This window comes from Esox lucius, chromosome 10 (assembly GCF_011004845.1).
Source record: "Esox lucius isolate fEsoLuc1 chromosome 10, fEsoLuc1.pri, whole genome shotgun sequence".
Lineage (NCBI taxonomy): Eukaryota > Metazoa > Chordata > Actinopteri > Esociformes > Esocidae > Esox > Esox lucius.
The window spans coordinates 4997751-5014354 of record NC_047578.1 but is presented as its reverse complement, the minus strand read 5'-3'; the positions used below and the strand labels follow the sequence as shown (position 1 = coordinate 5014354).

Genomic DNA, 16604 nt, shown 5'->3' with positions numbered 1-16604 from the left:
TTCATACAGTAGATACTATTTGTGTTGGAGGTAAACTTATTAAGAAACGTTACTCAGTTTAACACGATGGTTAATGGTGTCTAATGAAATATTCAAACTTGACGTGATGTTAATGCATGACAACATTATATAATGTCAATATGCTGTCAAACCGGTTCCACAAAGGGCCGAGTGTCTGCAGGTTTTTGGTTTTTCCTATAAATTGGTTCCTAGTTCATACCTACACAACCAGGTGAGGGTAGAAACTAACCAATCAGTGACCTAATTAACCAATCAAGTACAAGGTGAGAGCGAAAACCTGCAGACACTCGGCCCTCCGTGGAACCGGTTTGACACCTCTGTGCTATACTGACACCTGGCAAATGGTCAGCTGGGTGGTGTTGTGATTAAAGACACAGCCTTTCACGTGGGCGACCCAGGTTAGAATCTTGAGAGGGCAGCCATGATCAACACCTTCTATTAAGGGCCGGCTGAACTAGGCTTTGCCCGATTTCTTTTTTTTTTATGCATCTGAGATGGGGAGCAACATTGATAAATACCACTAGGGGGAGCTGCAGGAGAAGTGTGGTAATGTAGAAGGCGCGTAACTCCTCTGCCTCGAAAGGGGAAGAACCGTCTGACAAGAAAACGCAAACTTATCTCCTGTGTCTCTTTCTCCTTGTGAAAATCAGGCAGGGACTTTATAACCTGTGACGGGATTCCATATTTTATTTTACTCAAAACAATAACCGGATTATTTGTCTCCCTGCAGTGCCCCAGTTTGGGAACCTGCAATTCTGTGGCAGCTGCTTGTAGTTTTGACATCTTACAAGCCTTGGCCACGGAGAATACATTGTAGCCTATTTACTCTGCTTATGAGTTGGACAGACGCACTGACGCAACCGGATTTGACTTAATTAACTATCTGCCACTTCTATTTTCTTTTGATCATCTGAGCATTAAAAATACACCCGAGGATGCCATGTACCCGAATAGCTAGTCAAACGAGTAGAAAAACGTGACTGTCCTCTTGTCAGATCGACTTATTCAGTCAGAGGGAAAACGAGGAGCACAGGAAGTAAGCTTAAAGGTGTATATTTAGGGTGAGTACTGCACTGTTCAGTCTTGTTAACAAAAATTGTCATTTAAGTTTAATATTATTATTTCGAAAGCTGAAATAATTATTTTGTACTGAGGAAAAGTGCACATTACTAGATTGCAAAATACTGAGTCTGTTGCAAAACGTTGTTTTCAAAAGCTCTACAACGTGACGCCAAAGCTGTTGAGTAAATATAAAAAAAGTTGTACTTATTTGTTGTACTTATTTTTATGATTTCTACATGTTGTCATATCAGTCTATTGACACAAACTTCCCTAACGTTTTATCCTGTCGTTCTCTAAAAGTCCATGGGTCTCCCTCCCACTTATTCCAGCTGCTTATAATATATATAATTATTTATTATTTTATACTTTTTTTTGAAGAGTATGAATACCCGTGATTGTTTCAAGATTAATAAGTGAAGAGCATCTTCTGGTGTAGAGTCGTATCTATGTAACAGTTTTGCTTGAGCCACGGATCCTCGGAACACAATATCCACAGTCATATACGAAGATTACTGCTGTCCCCACAAAATCCCCGGCCCTAGCGCTGCAAGCGTAGCAACAACTAGACCTGCACACTACCAGCACTAATCGCTTCCCCAACTGATGAGCAGTTTCACACCCGCAAAATCAACAGTGTTAGTTAACTGATATCTTATACCTGTCCTGTTACAAGCAAGTCATTAGTGCATCTGTCTCCAGGCACATGGACGCACCAAAATAAATATTTAGAGACAGAAAAGTACACAGAAACACATACACAGGGGCGACTGGTTATTAGGGGCAGGTGGGGCACAGCTCCAAGATTATTTCTCCAAGATTACTTCCTATAATTTATTATCTATGAATATAGCATCTTCCTAGAGTGCATATCATTTGTGTTAGGATTTTATTTAATGTTAATTGGTCCCAGCCTTGCTGCTTCAGACTGTGTTCTGCCGATTCGAGTTTGTAGTAGTAGGCCATATGCTAAGCGTGAATGTGGGGCTGGCCCCTCTCTCACAATGCAATTGTACGTGTGAAAATATGATTACGCATGCTCAGAATGTTACTGTGATCAATGCAGATCACACGAATTTGATGCCAAGTGGGGCTGACAGCCGGTAGCCCCACTACAGCGTCATTTCGTATTTCAACCCTGATTGGCTGTCTGTCTGGCGCCAACATTAGTCGGCAAGAAAAGCGAGGAGGTTAGATTGTCTTAGCTAGCTTGTTAGCTTCACAAATGCCAGATAAAATGAATAAAGTGGATTTCATAACATGTATTAAACTGTGTGTAAAATGTGAAACCGCAATGCGGGGGCACAAATATTCGGTGGACTTTCTGAATCCTGGAATATTCAGATATATTTTTGTGACTTTTTGTGAGGGCGATTCTAGACTTCAGATGCACTATGACGCTCAGCCCATCTTCAAAGGGACATTTAGCACTGTACAAAATGAACTGTTAGACTGTATGTGTGAATTGTACAGGGAGGAGATAGCCAAGCAAGTGGACAAGACATCATTTGTTGCCATAGAGGCAGATGAGACAACTGTTGTCTCCTGTAAGTCACAAATGGTGGTTGTGTTGCGATACATGTTGCCTGACAATACAGTGACAGAGAGGTTTTTGGAATTTGTGGAAATCAAAGATAAAACTGGACTCAGCCTCTCTAATGGCATCAAGGGTGTGCTGGAACCACTGAAGCTGGGAGAAAAGCTGATCGCTCAGACGTATGATGGTGTGGCTGTAATGAGTGGACATGTCCGAGGGGTACAGATGCTAATGAAAGAGACATACCCACATGCCCAGTTTGTTCACTGCTATGCTCACCAGCTGAACCTGAACTTGCAGCAACTTTGCTGAAGGTGTTTTTTGCAGATTTAACTGCTTTAGCCACCTTTTTCTCTGGCGCTCCAAAACGTGTTGTGGCACTTGCTGAGGCAACACAGAGACACATTCCAAGGCCACCCGCTGTACGATGGAACTTTAAAAGTAGAACTGTCAATACAGTTTGGGAAAACCGTGCTGCGCTGCTCCTGTGTATGGAGGACAAACGCACACAACCAGGATGGGATGAGGCCACCATAAGTGAGGCACAAGGCCTGTCAAAAAAACTCAGCCTTTCTGCAGCTGCTGGAATTTATTTTCTTCCTTATGCCAGAAGTTGATGTTTTATACAACACTCTGCAAATACGGAGCATCAATGCATCAGGGATTAGTAGTGCGCTCACCCATTTCAAGGAGAATGTCCAGAATATGCGGAAGCAAACTGATGAATGGGCTGACACCGTTCACAATGGAACAGACGAGCCAGGCCGACAAGTAACCAACACAGAGCCGGTGATGGAGACATGCGACACAGTCATCTCCCAGGTGGAGCAGAGGTTTTCACAAAGTGACCACCTGATCGCTGCCAAGCTGGTTGACATCTGAGCTTGACTGTGCGGTGAAACTATGGCCTCTAGGAAATAGGGAAAATTTGAAGTCTCAGCAGAAGCAATGGTATTTGCACACTGAGACTGAGAGCACAGAATATTGCACCCAATTTTACATGTGTGTGAGAGAGAAGGAGAGCAATTACACAAGAAGGAGTCTCTCTCTCGCTCTCTCTCTCTCTTTCCAGTATGTGTTCTACAACACCTGGTAGAAGCACTTTAGGTCTCAGAAACTATTTAGACTACAATTGTTGATAAAGCACATGCATTTAAATAGCATTTTCTATGTAAATATAATTTTCTATTCACAAGCCGCAACACATTTGCACGCAGTGCTTTGGCCGGACCCATGACCTCGAAGGCATTTACCTAGTAACTAACATGGCCTTCTAGGTAGAACAAGTGCTGTACTTGATGATTTTGTAAGTGCCAATGTGGGACGTTTTTAGTTGATTCCCAACTACAGAAATATTTTTTTCAGATTTTATTTATAATGGAGCTGGAAGGAATTCAGAAACTCACTTCCTATATAATCCATTCCATTCCCATACCTTGACCAATAAATCGTCTTTAGAGCCGCGAGGATGTGCAACAATTGTTTTCACTGTAGAGGACAAAGGTTTCTAAGAAGATTGTTACTCATGCATAAATTGATTTTGAATCTATTGTATTCTGTTTATTGATTAGAAACCTGCTTCACAGCTATGCAAAATCCAATGCAATAAATGGACTGTGATAGACTTGCTTCCGACTGTTAATGGACACCAACGATATGGAAAGACCTAGGTCAGCATGCCCTGTTCTTAGACATGTTAGTGGCCACAACCGACGGCACCAGGCCTCAAAACTATCTTATCTATGGTACAGCTACAGATAGATCCAAGGTGAAGTGTCCTTCTTACTCTTCTGTTCCTTCCATTTGGGGCAGAAGAGAAATAAGTGGTAGCTCTTATCAGGAGTTCAGTTAACTCTGACCTAGAACTATGGATGCCTATGATAGTGTAGCATTCTATCTAATTTTCATGTTTTTGTGATTACTTTTTTTCTTGTATGTAACTTGAGCAGAAGACAAGGAGGGGTATAAAAGGCTAAAAGCAACAATGTGACTCCGGAACAATCTGCAGACGTTTTTGTGATTTATTCTCTAGGTTGACTGGAAAAGATTTAATAAAATTGAAATAATTAACTTGATTTGCAAAGTTTCTTCAGATTAATTTTCCTTATTGTTTTTCCTGGAAAAGTGGACTTCTCCACATCACCCATTTACACTATACATTTTTTTTTCTCTGACACAAAGTCTTGTTCATCTGAAAAAAACTATCATAGTGTAAATACGCTCTATGCTCAATGTTTCATTACCTTTGATCACATGATATTTGAAAAGTTTAAAAAGTTCATACCCAGAGCTCAACTAATTTTGAAAGTCGATGAACAACAATGGTCATAATGACAAAAGTGATCTGCTCAAACGCACCCAATGAAAAACAAGTTGTTTGACAAGCTAAACAAGAAGTAATGGAATGACACCTAGACCTACAGGTTTACCAGACAGTAAATGGAAAGGCATGCCACAATTCCTCATTTTTGGCATTATTATTATTATTTCTGATATTATTGTTTTATTTTTCTCAATTACTAAAATGTGAAAATTTAACTTTTATTGCACATAGGAACAGAATTTACTCTAAACTTATTGATGATGAGTACCTTTTTATAGTGCCTTTTTTAACCCTACCTTGTAAATTGCTTTATAGCAGCCATAACCAATCCCTTTGATTGATTGATTTTCGGATTATGGTACTTTCTGTTGATTTCATAAAACCAGGAATGAAGTAAATTAAATCATTACAATATCCTCCAGCTGGAGAGGGGTGAATGAAATTCCAGCAACTGTTAAGAATTACATTTTTATTTTTCAGGATCTTTGGAATTTACTATTGGCTGATTTGCATCAGTATGGTAATAAAGATGGAAGGTGATAGGCAGATTCTGGAGGAGACTGGAGTAGACGAATATGCCTCTGCAGTTCGAGCAGCACTGGAAACCCGTGCACCTGCTATACCGCACACAAGAACCGAGCCAGACAGCGGAGGCGTGGACGCGCAGGAGTACTCAGCCTCGTACCACTCCGCTGCATCCCATCTGTCTGCTTGTTGTCATGGAGGAGCCAAGATGGCGGTCCTGGCCTATAGCCTAGGCAAACGGGAAATAAATCAGTATTTTAGCATTAAAAATGCTAAATTATTATCTCTCGCCGCCGTCATTCTACTCACGGTCTTTCACACCGTTTCTCGATATTATGGAGGTAAGCGACGGGCCACTAAATCAATATCTTTAGCTAGCATTAGCTTGACTTAACTCTTACTAGCGGAACTTGCAGCTAACTACGGTTGCTTAACGTTAGCGTCCCTCTGACATATTTTGACCGACGTTAGGGCGTTTGCTAGGTCTTGTAGCTAGCTCATGTAGCTACTGTGCAGCAGAAGCAATGGTATTTGCACACTGAGACTGAGAGTACAGAATACTGCACCCAACTTTGTTAAGCTATTCCAGTGAAACTTGCAGGGGCACGAATAACCTATTAGCTAGCTAATGCTGGCTACATTGTTTCAGAGCAGTGGATAAAATTAGACATATATCGCATTGTTGCAAGTAACAGATGTAACCAGCTATGTTTAGGAAATTGTGAAAAGGGCGCTATAGCGGTCATGTACATTGAACTATATCAAATGTGGTTGCTAGTTCGTAGTGTTAAGCTAGCCAGTTACGTTAACTTTTGTAACTTAAGATAATTGGCTGAAACATTTTCCAATACATATTATGTACTGTACGGCTGTCAGCTATTAGTCAACGTTATTTCGATAGCTACCGTAGTAGAATAAGATGACCAGATTTCAGTATTGAAAATCGGGGACGTTCTGGTTTGACGCCGTGGTTTATTATTATTATTTCTGTGCCTTATTGAATGACTTCAGTTATTTATCTCACCAACCGTTTTTCGTCGTATTATCATGTAATCGCATTGAGACTAAGCTAAGGTAAAATAATTAATAACATTGATCATATGTAGACGAGGTGCAATACAGCGATTGTTAGCCGAATTAAATTAAATGATTTTAATTCAGGCTGTTCAACGGGTCTGTCATTCAGAATGATGCATAACCTTTGTTCCAGTGGAGAAAGGTACATAGCAATGTCTTCTGTCCTCCTTGTTGTCTTTCTTTCCTGTCTTTTTTCTGTCTCCCTTCTGCACTCATCGTAGACTGCCTCTATCAGGTCTCACCTGACTGTCCCCCTTGTCCACTACCCGTACTCTTTCACTATCCTTGTCTTGTTCCTCTCTTCTGTCCTTGTCTCCTTACTATGACATGAGAACTGAAAAGAGAGGTCGATGTGCTTTGATACAACACTACTTAATATCAAGCAACATGGACGTCTTTTGAAGAAAGCCAAAGTTGTGGTTAATAGTGGGATCTATTATTGTGTGCCTAAGGAATGACGTTAACTATTCAGTGTTGCACTGAGCCTAATACATCATAAACAGTGATTGGTGTCTGGTGTGAAGCCTTCCCTGATGATGGCCAGCGTACAGTAATCTGTGTTTATGGAAGGCGTAGGTCCGGGAAGTAGTTGTCTCTCTCTCCCTGTGTGTGTGTGTGTGTCCTTCAGCATGTCTATTCTCTGTTGCTGAGTTGGCAGACTGGTCCACTGGGTGTGAACACAGGTGTGGGAGGGTGTGTGATGGCTGACTGGGATGTTTTCTGTCATGCCCCTCAGGCGGAGACACATGTGAATGGCTGCTGTCCAGCGGCCGCTACTTAGGAGGGAATGTATGGCAGCCCTATGGCTGTATGATGCACAGATACAAAGGCAGGTGAGTCACGTCGGGGGGGGGGGAACATGTATTTTATAGGAGTGCGCACGCACGCACGTCTGTGAAATGTTTTATGTAACTAGTGTAGCATCTTTAACCAGTTCTGCAGCCACACGATTGCAGAATTTCTTGTCAGTTACATATACCCCCCACCCCCATAGTGAAGTGAAGACTTGCCTTGCTGAGAAAAGGGTGGCCTTCGTTGGTGATTCCAGAATACGGCAGCTGTTCTATTCGTTCATACAGATAATCAATCCTGCTCTGAAAGAGGATGGGAAGAAGGTAAGCCAACTTACCCCGGTGTCAAGCACTATCATCCCACAGTGTGTCCTTGAGTGTAGGGCTGAACCCTAACTAGTAGTCTCTGAGTGTAGGGCTGAACCCTAACTAGTAGTCTCTGAGTGTAGGGCTGAACCCTAACTAGTAGTCTCTGAGTGTAGGGCTGAACCCTAACTAGTAGTCTCTGAGTGTAGGGCTGAACCCTAACTAGTAGTCATTACGTGCAGTACAAGACTCCTATTGGCAGTAATGCATGATTACTCCCAAGTCTGGGCGAAGTTAGAATTCATCTTCGACTGCGTCTGCAGTGTAAATTAATTGCATTCATGTTATTCCTTAAATAGGCCAGGTAGTTGCTGCACTCTGTCATGACATGTTTGGTCTAATATTGAGCACAAAAATAGAGGGAAATTGACTGTTTTCTACCCCCCCCCCTCCCGTGTGATATCCACCAGCACGAAAACATTCCCTTTGAAGACAAGAGCTCTTCAGTCAATGTGGTGAGCTATTTATATTTCAGTTCCACTTTTTCTCTCACTCTCTTTTCAAATCACTTTCCTATGTTCTCCTACAATAACAATGTCTAAGCCGAGCATTTCTCTGAGAGAATTGTTTCACTTTTTTTCGACCTTGTTCTTTTTTATAGGACTTTCTGTGGTATGCGGAAGTGAATAACTCTTTAAAGGAGCGTTTGGTGTCATGGACAGAGGTGAAGACATTTAACTACTAACCCCCTGCAGCGTATTCATTACAAAACTCTGTCGCAAAGCGTTTGGTAGCAAAGAATGTCTCAAAACAAATAAGCATTTTTGACTGGACTCATGTAGGTTAGTCCCTTCAGGTTGTGGCCTATTTCATTTTGTTTGCTTCCTTAGTGGATACACCACTGGGTTTGCCAGAAGCCAATCACAATTAACTTAAATCAGCCCTGGATAAAAAATAAATATTATCTAATCTGACACAAAGCAAATCAACTCTTTCTGATTGATCTGGGCCAGCTGACGAGCCCTTAGTTTTGGGTGTTTTCCTTTTCTGTACGCAAAACGTAAAGAGCAACATTTTAACCATTCGAGACCGTTTAATGGGGCTCCTTGGCTGTGTTTCAGGGTCCCTCTGTAAAACCGGACATCCTCATCATCGGCGCTGCCACCGTGAGTGCATTTTACTGGCTCTCGACTCGTTTCGTCGTGGCTTCGATCAGGAAACGTGTCACTATTGGGTTCCGTTTTTCCCCCACAGTGGTCCATCAAGCTGCGTGGTGGCAGCAGCGAGGCGCTGCAACAGTACCGGGCCAACCTCACCGCCATCTCCTCGTCCCTGGAACGGCTGGCGGAGTATGGGGAGGTCTACTGGGTCCTACAGGGTTGGTGCTTTGCCTGTCATCCCCTAGTCAGACACAAAATTTGAGGATGAGGAGTGTTTTGAAACAGAGGAATTCATATTAAGTATGTTGCTCCTGTTTTTCTCACTTGTTCCCCTCCCAATTTGTCTTCTCTCTCCCTCTCCACGCTCTGTTCTTCATGTTTTTTCTCTCATTCACTTTTTCCACCCACGCTCCTTTACTGCTCCCACTCCTCCTCAATACCCCCCCCACCCCCGTCTCCCTCCAGATCCCGTCCATGAGGAGGGGCTGAGTGAGAGCAGGAAGATGATCACTAATGAACAGCTGGAGCTTTACAACGAGGCAGCGCTCGACGTTCTGAACAGCAGCAAGAAGAACGGCAAGGGCCGAGTTCGCTTCCTGGGTGCTTTGCGTCAGGCTGCCATGGAAACCATCTCCCAGTCAGCTGACGGCCTGCACCTGCCTGAGAGCACCCGGAACGTGGTGGGTCCTTTATCTGGTTTGTCAGGCCTGGCACATCTGCTTGCAAAAGACATGAGGCGCTGGCCAAAGCAAAGGTTTTTGACTGAAACCTGGCCATTCTATCTACCGTGACTTTCTGGTCACTGATCATGCGATGACCTACATCCTGCTGTAGAGGCCCTGTTGGTTGATGATTAGTGTGATCCACGTCATGGGTTAAGGTTCAAGGTGCGTTCGGCACAAAACACCACGATAACCTTCTCCAGCAGTGAATGGGTAACAGGCCTTACATAACCCGCCCCCTGGGTACAGATCTAGGATCAGCTCTTTCCCTTCCTCGGGCCATTAGCCTGGCACAAACTGGCACACGCGACAAGTGCCTAGTGGCAGCTTCTCCCCCCCCCCCCCACAGCCGCTCAGGGCTGTAGCCGGCGAGGCATGTGCTGTGTGCTGCCGCGTGTGGCTGTGTAACGGGCCTCCTCCCTCCTCCCGCCAGGGTGCCATGATCCTGCTGAACGCCGTTTGCAACCGGGTGCTGCGGCCCGTCGACGGCTCCTGCTGCCAGTCTCTGCCGGCACCCAGTCTCCTCCAGAAGCTGACAGCCTGTGTCTTCCTGGGCTCGGCCCTGGTCCTCCTGGTTCTCCATGTCCTGGGCCACAACCGGTACGCACACCCTCCTTTCCGTTGCCCCGGTCGAGGTAAAGCATAGCGCTGCGTGCGCCATGGATGTGGGTTTGACCCCCCCCCCCCACCGTTGGGGCCACATACACCCAAACGTGCACCGTGGGGGGGGGGGGGGGGGTGTTGAGACCAGGGCCTTGTCGCGACTCGACGTTTGTAACAGAACTCGGTGGACTTGTGGTGTCTTGTGGTGAAGTGATTTTGATGAATGTCGTGCGGACGCGTTACCAGGCACCCGAAGTCCCGGCCCCCGCCGTCCGACGTGGAGAGCGGGGAGGAGAAGAAGCCGGCGGTGTCCGGAGCGCTCAGCCACATGGCCCCGTTCCAGGCAGTGTGTAAGATGGGCCTCATCATGGCCTACTTCTATCTGTGTGACCGGGCAGACGTCTTCATGAAGGAGCAGAAGTTCTACACCCACTCCACCTTCTTCATCCCACTCATTTATATGTTCGTCTTGGGCGTCTTCTATAGCGAGAACAGTAAGGAGGTGAGACTGGGATTTACTTTTGGGTTTTTGGTTGTCATTAGGCGGGTAGGAAGAAACGTACACATTTTTCAGTGGGAGCGGTTTCTTTGGGCGTGGAAGAATAAGCATGCATGACCTCGGAGCTCTTGTCTCCTTTGAGGATTTGAAATCGTCCGTTTTGCCCCAAGCGAAAGGTTGCGCCTGCATTTTTCCAATGGGCTTTTCTGGTTCCCACGCAGGCCAAGTTCCTGAACAGAGAGCAGACTGACGAGTGGAAGGGCTGGATGCAGCTGGTCATCCTCATCTACCACATTTCTGGAGCCAGTGCTGTGAGTGATGCCGCCCGTCGTCTCAGTAGCGATGTGTGAAAAAGTCGCTATGAGCCCGGATCCTGACAAAGCGTCCGCGTTCTAATGGCCAAATTCTTTAGCGCATGTGTAGTTATGCACTGTGGAAATGAGGGTTTGCGTTAGTAAGGCTGCCTTCCGTCTTCCCAGTTCATCCCGGTGTATATGCATGTCCGAGTCCTGGTGGCAGCCTACCTCTTCCAGACCGGATACGGACACTTCTCTTTCTTCTGGCTCAAAGGGGACTTCGGACTCTACAGAGTTTGCCAGGTAACCGTTTCGGAACGGGTTTTGTGTTTACCGATGTTTGTAAGGTTGTACACATTGCAACATGCTGTACTGACACGGTACTCTATGCAGTAGACATAATTATATTTAATCAAAAACAGAAACATGGCTACTTTGCTATTACTGTACTGATCCGGGACTGGGACTGCCTTCTCTGACGCTTTGGGGAATTTGAGAGCGTGGGGAACCGCCATGAAGGTTCTCTCCATTTTGAGCACTTCCTGTTGTAACGTCCACCTCCTCGGCACAGGTCCTGTTTCGTCTCAACTTCCTGGTCATAGTGCTGTGTCTGGTGATGGACCGGCCGTACCAGTTCTATTACTTTGTGCCTCTGGTCACCTTCTGGTTTGTGGTCATCTACGCCACCATGGCTTCATGGCCCCAGATCCTCCAGAAGAAAGCCAATGGTCAGTATGTTCAACCGCTGTAGCAGGCAGGTGATGTCTAGTACTGTTAATAATATGAAGAATTTAGTTATAAGTAGGACCATTTAAATGTGGTAGTTTAGCGCCATTAGCACGGTTAGCGCGGTGAGTGTTTGGCATTGTTGTTCAGCCTGGTTGGTTGTCTGTTTACAGGAAGTGGGATGTGGCACATGGGGATTCTAGTGAAGCTTCTTGGGCTGCTCCTGTTCATCTGCTTCTTTGCCTATTCACAGGTGAGTTCCCCAGTCCATTATTAGGTTTCCATCCAATGTCCACAGTACATTTCCTTGCTAATAGTCCCACCAGTATTGCCCTGTGAAAAGGTACTTTTTCCCCTCAATTGTTCAATTGTACTGAATGTATCTCTCCCAGGGGTTGTTTGAGAGCATTTTCTCCGTATGGCCCATTTCCAAGCTCTTTGAACTAAACGGGAGCATACACGAATGGTGGTTCAGGTGGAAGCTGGATCGTTTTGTAAGTAAAAGTTTTGATCATTGTATGACAGTAATGAGTAGCCGGACAAATAGTTGATTATTCTATGGTCCTTGTTTGATTGTCGGTGCATTTTAAAGTTTGGATCGGACAAAGATGGCTGCGAAATGTTGGATTTCAACTCTTGTAGGCCTGCTGAATCTGTGTTCTGACCGTTCCTGTCTTTCAGGCCATCATCCATGGGATGCTGTTTGCCTTTGTCTACTTGGTACTGCAGAAGTGCCAGGTCCTCTCTGAGGGGAAGGGAGAGCCTCTCTTCTCCATTAGGATCTCCAACGTCCTCCTTTTCATCTCTGTGGTCTCATTCACGGTAAGAGAGGCAATTGTTTTTATTTAACCATTCTTAAAGGAAAACTATGTGGATTATAGCAGCCCCCCCCCCCCCAGGGTTTGCAGCCCTGTTTCCATTGTTATATAATGAATGATGGGTGACTGCCTCAGCAATGCATTCTGGGATTTTTTGCCATTCGTTGTTATGGTGCTGTTGTTATGTCAAGGGTTGTGTATGTGCCCCATGTCATAAAGATCCCTCGCTTTCATGGCTAACTGAGGTATGATAGTGATTTTGATGCGCATATAAACAAAATATTATACAGTTCAGTTTTTATTCTTTAACTCCCAAACGGCATCTTAAATGTAGATACTTGTTCCTAAAAGCTGAATTCCTATTTTATTAATACATTTCTGCGGTTACGCTAGTGGTTTCGTCCATGGGAATTTGTGGCGCTATGTTGCTGTGATACCTGTTGGCAGGAAACATCACTGGGCTTGGCAGGGCTGTGTCCTGTGTGGGGTAACATGAAACCAAACCAAATGTTCTCTATTACACTAAATAAATACATAGAACGATAAGAACCAGAGTAAATATTTGCTCGATTCATAGTGTTGTTAGATAAAGCAAGAAATTGAATCTTCTTACATGAAGTTGGTTTTCGGGAATGTATATCTGTTTCTTTGCTGAGTAATGAATCTGCTAGCTACAGAGGACTAACTGCAACTTTAAAACAATCCTAAAAACCCAAATGTTTTCAAACTATCAAAGCACAGTATAGAATAATAACTTACTGTGTTTCTGTAATGTTTAATCAGTCAGATGAGCCTTTTAGCTGTCCTCACAGAAAAAAATGAAAGCACAAACAGTTCAACTATTACAAGTTTGCCCTGTGGTCAAAAGCTAAACTCGGATGAGTCTCTTCCGTACCTATCGGACTTGTCAAACACATCTGTCTGTTTCAGACTTACTCCATATGGGCCAGCAGCTGTCGGAACAAGACTGAGTGTAATGAGATGCACCCCTACATCTCAGTCCTCCAGGTAAATACTATATCACACCCTACATCTCAGTCCTCCAGGTAAATACTATATCACACCCTACATCTCAGTCCTCCGGGTAAATACTATATCACACCCTACATCTCAGTCCTCCGGGTAAATACTATATCACACCCTACATCTCAGGCCTCCGGGTAAATACTATATCACACCCTACATCTCAGGCCTCCGGGTAAATACTATATCACACCCTACATCTCAGGCCTCCGGGTAAATACTATATCACACCCTACATCTCAGGCCTCCGGGTAAATACTATATCACACCCTACATCTCAGGCCTCCGGGTAAATACTATATCACACCCTACATCTCAGGCCTCCGGGTAAATACTATATCACACTCTACATCTCAGTCAAGTAACGTATTCAACATCTTTTATGTATGCATTGAAAACACATTGTCGTTGACACACCCAATGGATCTCTCCAATGTTGACTTTGTTGTGGTTCAGTTTAACTCACCTGAGAACAGAACACATCAGTCTGGTGTGGGAGGAATACTACAGCCCAGGGCCAAGAAAAGGCTTAGGTTGAAACCCTCATTTAGTGTATACTTAAGGGCATCCATCCATCCTTAAGTACACCCTCTTCAGCCATGGTATTCAGGAAGGGTATACATAGCCCGAAATGACATGGGATTTTAGTTGCCTTCTACCATGACAGGATGGGTGTGGTCTGCAGACCCTGTCAGGCTGTTTACTTCATGTACCCCCTCTGCTGCCCAATGAATCAGTGAACCCCATTTTTGTATGCGTTGGATGATGTAATCCACCCCTGCTTGACACCACGCGACCGTTCCACACTGACTGACTGACTGGCTGGATGGTCTCTCTCCCCTCCTCGCCGTCTTTAGATCCTAGCCTTCGTCCTGATCCGGAACATTCCTGGCTACGCCCGCTCTTTGTACAGCTCGTTCTTCGCCTGGTTCGGCAAAATCTCCTTGGAGGTAAGACCGACGCAGTGTCAGCAACAAGTGTCGCTATCCCTGTATACTTTTTTTTTGTTGCTCATTCCATTTATACGCCTTATTCTCCTACCCCCCCCCCCCCCCCAGCTTTTCATCTGCCAATACCACATCTGGCTGGCAGCAGACACCAAGGGCATCCTGGTGCTGATCCCGGGCAGCCCGTCGCTCAACATCATTGTCAGCACCTTCATCTTCGTGTGCGTGGCCCACGAGATCTCCCTGATCACCAACGACCTAGCCCAGGTGGCCATCCCCAAGGACTGGGGCGCCCTGCTGAAGAGGCTCCTGGCAGCTGGAGTCTTCGTCCTGGCCCTGCTGGTGTTCAGAAGTGACGAGGGCCTCCGGAGAGCGGGGAAAACCGACTGAACACCCGGACCGACCGACCGGTGAGAGGTCGCCGCCGTCGTCGTCCCCCTGACCCCAGGGTGGTATTCTGCAGCACCAAATGAAAGAACAAAAAATAAAAACTTCTCCATTCTTTCTGTTAAAAAAAACAACCCACGATACCATTGATACCACTGGTTGCATTGATGGACGGAGGCGCGGAGCAGAAGAGTCCGAGGAGGATTTGGCCACGCCGTCTGTCCCCAGACCGCTGCACTCCGACGGCTGAGCAGGAAGTCGTACACTGAAGGGCTCCGGCTCCACACTCTAGATGTTTACAGAAGTGGGGGAGGTGTGGATCTTAAACTAAAAGGCCATCCTGGGGAGCTGTGGGACTCGTTGCTACATTAAGCCCCCCCCCCCAAACCTTGCCCATTCAGTTCTCCCTATTTCAGTCCTGTTTAGTTCCTCTCACGGCTCCCCTCTGTTCCTCTCTGCCCCCCCCCCCCCCCCGTCTCCCTGTTCCACTCTACCACCCCCCCCCCCCCCCCCCCCCCCCCCCGGTCTCCCTGTTCCACTCTCTCTCTCCCCCCCCCCCCCGTCTCCCAGTTCCACTCTCTCTCTCCCGTCTCTCCCACTCTTTCTTTATCTCCCTCCCTACCCTGACAGCGACGACTGAGTGGGTAAAGAAGACGGACACGTTTCCCACCCGGCACCCAATTCCTTGTTTGCTTTTTCCGGAATGTAATGACCTCACGGAGTGTTGGTGGAAAGGCGTGGCACTAGATGGTGGTCCAGGTGCCGTTACCGTTGCGCCCGTAGAAAGTGTTTGCCTTGTCCTGACAGTGGAAGTTGCCTAGTGCTTTGACATTGCGTTTTATGTACAGTATTTAATTTAATAAGTTAAGCGTGTTTTGTACAGGTCTATTGTCTAGTTGTTTTTTTGTACGGGTGCCCGTGACTGCTGTTTCTTTAATGAAGTATTGCTTTATTTTTATTTTTAAATGAACCACCTCAAAAACAAGTGTAGTCACACCGGTCAGAAGGTGACCCTGTTTTCATCTGCAGATGTTGTTGCTTGCTGGTCCTGAAAGCAGCCTATTGAGGAAACTGTGGCGTGGGTGTCCGTGCGTGCCAGCGTGTTCTGGCACTTTATACTGGTGGTGTATTCTATAGGAAATCCATAGGCTGTTCGTTTAGTGCTCTGCCCCGTTTCTTTGTCCCAACCTCAAACCAGGCTTTTAAAAGCTATAATCGAAACTGTGCTGCTTTTGTATCTACCGGACAATGGTTGAACGTCCAGCAGAGCCCACTCTCACTCCCGATGATGGAGTGAATGAACGGATGATACTCGGACGAGTGGCTGGATGATTGGTGGACTGAATGAATGAATACCGTAACCTGACTGGAAGCCTTCCACCGACGAAGTTTCCTGTTTCCGATGACACATTGTCAGTGCCAAGTTCACCTTTGATAAGTAATAAATGTTTAAGGTATTTGAAACTAATGGAGTGAATGGAAAGTAGTGGTCATTTACCTACAAATAGAGAATATATGCCAAACGTTTACCTTTTGTCTTCAGACGACTCAATCCATGAAGAAGGATAGGTTTCTTTGACATGGCACTGTCAACTGACATTTTTGTGTATGTTCACGTAGTTCCATTTTGTATCTCATCTTGGGGGTATCTTAAATACAACGGACAAAATCAGATTTATGATCTAAAGAAAGACTCAACCACTTCATATCTCGTTTTTGAACCGTTCTGATTCAACTTTGGTTCGTAGTGGCTGTTATTCAGCACCCTCCACAATGTGTAAACC

At 45.4% G+C, this 16604-nt stretch overlaps 1 protein-coding gene across 1 annotated transcript; it reads left to right on the top strand.

Annotated features, from left to right (window-relative positions):
* The first annotated feature begins 633 nt into the window (after positions 1-633).
* On the top strand, positions 634-15282 carry casd1 (CAS1 domain containing 1). The gene is made up of 20 exons (XM_029122869.2): positions 634-1082; positions 5421-5806; positions 7279-7375; positions 7537-7657; positions 8110-8154; positions 8301-8363; positions 8761-8805; positions 8894-9017; positions 9265-9479; positions 9955-10121; positions 10371-10626; positions 10845-10934; positions 11103-11222; positions 11491-11647; positions 11819-11898; positions 12038-12139; positions 12327-12467; positions 13394-13471; positions 14344-14436; positions 14545-15282. The coding sequence occupies exons 2-20, from the start codon at positions 5458-5460 to the stop codon at positions 14821-14823; spliced, it is 2622 nt and encodes an 873-aa protein (XP_028978702.2). The 5' UTR covers positions 634-1082; positions 5421-5457; the 3' UTR covers positions 14824-15282.
* Positions 15283-16604: the final 1322 nt, after the last annotated feature.